General features: G+C 48.6%; 1 protein-coding gene across 1 annotated transcript in view; it reads left to right on the top strand.

Annotated features, from left to right (window-relative positions):
- Positions 1–464: 464 nt before the first annotated feature.
- INTS3 (integrator complex subunit 3) overlaps positions 465–6,000 on the top strand; it is a 140,239-nt gene continuing 134,703 nt past the window's right edge. The window contains exon 1 of the mRNA XM_054995062.1: positions 465–1,257. Coding sequence (XP_054851037.1) covers positions 1,129–1,257 — 129 coding nt within the window. The 5' untranslated portion in view covers positions 465–1,128. The remainder of the gene's footprint in view (positions 1,258–6,000) is intronic.

Raw genomic sequence — 6,000 nt, 5'->3', positions numbered from 1 at the left:
CAGAACTGCACCGTCCAGCGCCTGAGGAAACTCAAATGTAGAGGGCGCATGCGCGGGAAAAAGGCTGCTAGGAGCGTCAACCTAAAGGGCTGTCTTTTGCGCGTGCGCCTCTTCGCTCTCTCTCTCGCGCTCTTCTTCGCCCCCCCCTCCCAGCCTTGTGCGCGTACTCGCTCTTTCCGCCCGCGCGCGCGCGCACGAGACGCACAATCCCGCCTCGGGCCCAAAGCCTCGGCCGTTGGGGTGGCCTCGCGTCTCCGCCCCCTCGGCCTCCGATGATTGGCCCGACGGGATGGTCCCTGTCACTTATCGCTCTCCCTGAGCTCGGATAGGTCGCCGGAGCGGCGGGAGGCGGGGAAAGTGAAGAGGCGTGCTCTTCCGGCTGCGCGAGGCTCTGCTTCTTCCTTGCCCGTTCTCTCACACACTCGCTCGCCTCAAGCCAGTGACTTCCGGTCTGTGCGGCTGGCTGGGTGGGGGGCGAGGAGCCGCACGCTCCCCCTCCCTACCCCCCCACCGGTGCAGACACCCCCCCCCCCTTTATATACATACATTCCCCTTTATTTGGTCCAGGAGGGCGGAAAAGCCAGATAGATACGCCTACGAAACAAGAGAGTCCCCCACCCTTATTTCCCCAAGCCCCGCCCCCTGGGGCTACAGCCCCGCCCTAAAAGACCCCCTCTCCCTAAACCCCGCCCTTCAAAGCTAGGAGACCCCCCCCCAACATATCTCACTCAAATACTCCCTCCTCCCCTGACTCTTATTTGGTTTGTCAATCATGATCCCCCAAATTAGGAACTGAAGGGCTCTGTCCCAAAAAACAGGTTGACAAGAGGGAGACTTAAGCATCCCCTCCCCCCAAAAGTGCTCCCCTTAAAGAAAGTGAGGTGTAGTTACAGGCATACAACTCTCGAGGGAAAAGGCAAGGGGCTTAAAGAGGAGGAATTCCTCCCCGCTTTTCATCTTCCCACCCCAATAGATCTGCCCCCACTCCCTATAGGCAGCAGCTGAGGAAACTGCAAGGGGGTGAGTGTGGGGCTTACCCATCTCTCACCTCCCCCCTTTCACACTGGTGCAGCGAGAGCGAGTGTTGTGAGAGAGGAAGGGGGGCATCTCTCTCATCCCCAGCCTGCTATGGAGATGCAGAAAGGCAAAGGGGGAGCAGCAGCAGCTACAGCGAGTGGTGGTGGAGGAGGAGGAGGAGGAGGAGGAGGGAAATTGCTGATCTACACCAGTTTGGATGCCAAGGATGAGTTAGAGGAGGTAGGTCCCGGGTGAGATGGCATGGAGGGGGGCCTGGGGGGGAGGGAAGCACTGCACCTCAAAAGGCAAGGGGGTCTCTTGCGTGAACCTGCTTTACCTCCCACGAGCAAGGGAACCATCTCTATGTTTTTGTCTGTGTGTAACTTAGGCCCCAAACTTTGCAGCCTGGTTCTCAAACAGCTCTTTCATCATTGTGTCATTTGACAACTGTGGCAGGTCTGGGAGAATGCAGGATCAGCAGGGCTGGAATGACATCCGCTGTAGGGTGACGATGGCTGTGAAGTCTGTGGGTCCGCATCAAGTCTGTCCTTCATTATGATTGATTGATTTTATTTATGTACAAAATGTGTACTTTGGTGTTCTGCCCTCGTAAGGACCATCAAGGTGGCTGACTATTAAAAAATGTGCATCATAAAATCCCACCTTTAAGAAACAACAGAAAACCACACTATTAAAACAATTAAAACCAGAGCTTGAATATGCATACAAAAACATAAAAACAGCGATTAAAGCATGGTGCGTGTTAACACGGCACTGGAGGTGCTTTACAACTTGCTGATCCTCAGTAACATAGGAAGATGTGATCCCCATTTTAAAGCTTGAAAGACTGGGCAGAGGTCTTGTTTATTACATCAGATATTAGGGATTTGCGACTGTGTCTTTGGCAGACTCTTTGGGCCTGTAGAAAGTCCAGGCTGTTCCCGCCGGAAAGAGGTGCAATTGTAAGCAGATTCTAATGATATGCAGGCTCTTCTGCCTTCTGGCAAATGATAAGCAGGTCCAGGTGCCAGAAGGAGGGGGCAGAAGAAACTGCAGCTGAACCTTTTTGAGGCTGCCTAGGGAATGTATAGCTCAGCTTTGACTTAACGCTTTTCTGCAGAGGCATACCTGAACCAATGATGAGAGAGGGTAGATTTGTCAGTAGCCATTTCTACTCTGGTACCAAACAAGAGTCGCCTCTAGAGTGACAGAAAGCAAAGCTTTTGTCAGATAGAAGCAAGCGGTTTTCCTTCTCTCCCCCTTCCCTTTTTAAGGGTCCCAAATGACCAGTATGTCAGGAGGTGGCCTAGTGAATCTTTTTTGTGGACTAGTAACTTTGGGGAACTTAGTAGGAAGCATGATTTGGGCTGCAGTGCCTGATAACGCTCCCACAGAGCGAGGAATCTTTGCAACATGTGTACTTTGTAGTGTGGAATTAGTGTCCCAGAGATGACATTCTTCCTCATTCTTCCTTAGAGATGGTGTACGCAAATGCTCAGCCCCCCTCCCTTGTATTTACATGCCTTATATTTCTTGGGCCCTGATCCACCGCTGCACCACTCCCCATTTCTCAGTAGTGCACTGTGGTGTCAGGGTGCTGTGCGTTGGCTCTCTGGCTACCCTAGTTAATGACTGCCTTAGGGACAGCTCAGGGCGCCTCACTTCTCCTTAGAGATGTTTACAATGGTAAAACATTTTAAAAGCTGTCTTTCCAGTAGCGCTTCCCTGTTAGGAAGCCTGATCTCAAGTGTCCTTACAGCAGTAGCTCTCGTTCTTCACTAGTGGGTTGTTAAATGTGACTCATTTGTACAATGTTCAGCCGTGTTTCTGAGTACTTGATGGAAAGAACATTCTGGGACTAATTCTGTTGTCCCCAGAAGGAATAGTTGTGACTGACCTCTTTGGCAAGTGTGCTCCAGTATGCACTACAATACTTGCGTATTTCTGGGTGTAATAGATTCATTTTTATCTCCGAACAAGGGCGCATACCAGGCCTTCACAGTTTGACGTACCCTCCAAAAACAGAGTTACATTTATTTACTTCATTTATACCCCACTTTTCTCCCAGTGGGGACCCAAAGTGGTTTACAGCATTTTTCCCTTCTCTGTTTTAGCCTCCCAGCAACCCTGTGAGGTAGGTTAGGTTGAGAGTGTGTGATTGGCCTAAGGTCACCCTGCAAGCGTCCATGGCAGAGTGGGGATTCGAACTAGGGTCTCCCAGATCCTGGTCTCAAACTCTTACCACTACATCACACTGGCTCAGTCTTGTATATTATTCTTTCTGAGTGTTTTTCATCACCTGGGAGCTGCATCCTCAGATTGGCAATGACACCAGCCCCTGGGGGGGGGGGCAGTAGTATGCATCTGGTGGACTGACGTCAGCATAATGGGACACGTTTGGACTTGCTCTAGACCATAGTTAGGCCCACAGATTCTCCTGCTTCTCTCTGGGAGTGCCACAGACTTCTAGTGGTACTTGTGGCGCAGGTTGGCCATCGGTGAACAAGAGTGTCTGTTAAAAAATGAAGCATCCGCTGCAACCTCTCAGCCGAGCACTGTAGCGTTCTATTTGCAGCGTGAAAAGGATGCAGATGAGGGGACTAACTTTAAAATCTCAGTGCCACTGAACATGCAGCTGCTAAATCAGCGTTAGCTGTGACACTTGTTATGGGGGCATCACGAGCGAAAAGGGAAACAGCACACCAATGCAGTCTTCAGTTGGCAAGCGTTTTCCTCTTCCATTCCAGCTATGTGAAATGATCCTTGGCCGTTTGCTGTGGATGTTGATATATGCCTTGGGTTTCTTCCTTGGCTGCTTATGGACAGCGGCAGAAGACCCTTTGCCAGTGTTTGCTACCTCTTTAATATGCCTGCACTGCAAGCCATGTTTTCTTGTTAGGAAATCCCTTGTGTTTATTTATCTAAAATCTAGTTGTACCTTAAAGACTAACATTTATTTCGATGGTTGTTGTGGATTTTCCGGGCTGTATCGCCGTGGTCTTGGCATTGTAGTTCCTGATGTTTCGCCAGCAGCTGTGACTGGCATCTTCAGAGGTGTAGCACCGAAAGACACAGATCTCTGTGTCACAGTGTCATCCTCTTACAGGATGACTTAGCCCAAACCCACCTTCCTGAGTAGATATAAATTACCTGCCAACATCTTCTCCACACTGTGACACTGAGACATCTCTGTCTTTTGGTGCTACACCTCTGAAGATACCAGCCACAGCTGCTGGCGAAACGTCAGGAACTACAATGCCAAGACCACGGCGATACAGCCCGGAAAATCCACAACAACCATCGTTCTCCGGCCGTGAAAGCCTTCGACAATATATCGAACATTTATTTCACTAGGAACTTTCGCGGGTCACACAGCCCACTTCTGTGACCCACAAAAGTTCCTAGTGAAATAAATGTAATTAGTCTTTAAGGTGCCACTACATTTTTATCTTGTTTTGCAATATCAAACTAACACAATTTGCAATTTATTTGACAACCCTGGTAATAGAAGTACCCTAAGGAAACTCAAGGAAGTGAGCTCTCCTCACCATTGGGAAACTAAGCAGTTTCTGTTCCCGGTAACGTCCATATCAGTAATTTCTATCATATTCCACAGCGGGGGTACAGTCTGCTTTTTTGTATACATTCTGGGGCTAAGTCATCTTGTCCAGTGAAAATAGTAGCCATATTTAAATTGGTAAAGTGAGTTGGGGTAGCGTAGCAGCTGAGAAAATTAGCTGTGGGGTGTGTATGAGAGAGCCATTGGGGGGTAGTAGCTAGAGTGTCGGACTAGAATCTGGGAGACCCAAGTTCAAATCGCCACTTTGCCGTGGAAACTTGCTGGGTGGCCTTGGGGCAGTCATGCTCTTTCGGCCTAACCTCCCTCACAGGGTTGTTGCAAGGATAAAATGGAGGAGAGGAAAACGATGTAAGCCATTTTGGGTCCCCATTGGGGAGAAAGTAAACTAAATGATAAAAATAAATATAAATGAGATATAAATGAAGTAAACTAAAAAATAAAAATAAAGTGTGGCTCGAAATATCTCTCTGCCATGAGAGAGCCAGTTTGGTGTAGTGGTTAAGAGCGGCAGGACTCTAATCTGGAGAGCCAGGTTTGATTCCCCACTCCTCTTCTTGAAGCCAGCTGGGTGACTTTGGACCAGTCACAGCTTCTAGGAGCTCTCTCACCCTACCCACCTCACAGGGTGATTGTCATGAGGATAATAACACACTTTGTAAACTACTCTGAGTGGGTGTTAAGTTGTCCTGAAGTTGTCCTAAATCAAGTATCATCATCATCATCATCATCATCATCATCATCATCATCATCATCATTATTATGAACTGGCTGGTGGTCTTAGACACACTCTCTCAGTCCTTCCGCCCCCAATTCTATCGGGCTGTCTGACGCTGTGCCTGTAAAAATTACAATAAGATGTGTGTGAACCTCTTTGAACTGTGAAAACACTACGCAAGTGTTGTTATTATTTATTAAACTAATCTGCACCCCAGTTACTCGAAGAATAGTTGACGTGTTAAATAAACGTTATTATCAGGAAGAGTTTCTGAATGGTATAAAAGCTTTTGTGTGGCTCGTGTTCTAATCGCTGCTAATTAAATACCGTCTATTATTGGAGGACTAATGGGTATGACAAAGAAGGAGGATTGTGTCTCTCGTGGATTCAAGAAAATCAAGGCAGGACACAACGATTTGTTACTAAAATAGACGCCAGCTCTGGAAAATGATTCAATTCAAGCCACTCGATTTGTGGTGGTTGTGCTGTCGCTGTCCTGTTTTTTACATGCTGCTGAATGTTTTGCAGAGCCCATCGACCTCCACAGCAGCTCCCTGAAACAGGTTAGGACTGGGCCGGTCAAAGTGCACGGCGTACTCTCCTGTGCAGCCCTAGTCCCCAGGCCCACGTGGCTGTGTGTAAGATCTTGGGGACACCGAAGAAGTGCAACGTCTCGTGTGTTTCTAAG

Source organism: Eublepharis macularius, chromosome 1 (genome assembly GCF_028583425.1).
Source record: "Eublepharis macularius isolate TG4126 chromosome 1, MPM_Emac_v1.0, whole genome shotgun sequence".
Taxonomy (NCBI): domain Eukaryota; kingdom Metazoa; phylum Chordata; class Lepidosauria; order Squamata; family Eublepharidae; genus Eublepharis; species Eublepharis macularius.
Note: the sequence above shows the minus strand (reverse complement) of the source record. Positions and strands in the feature narration are given on the sequence as shown.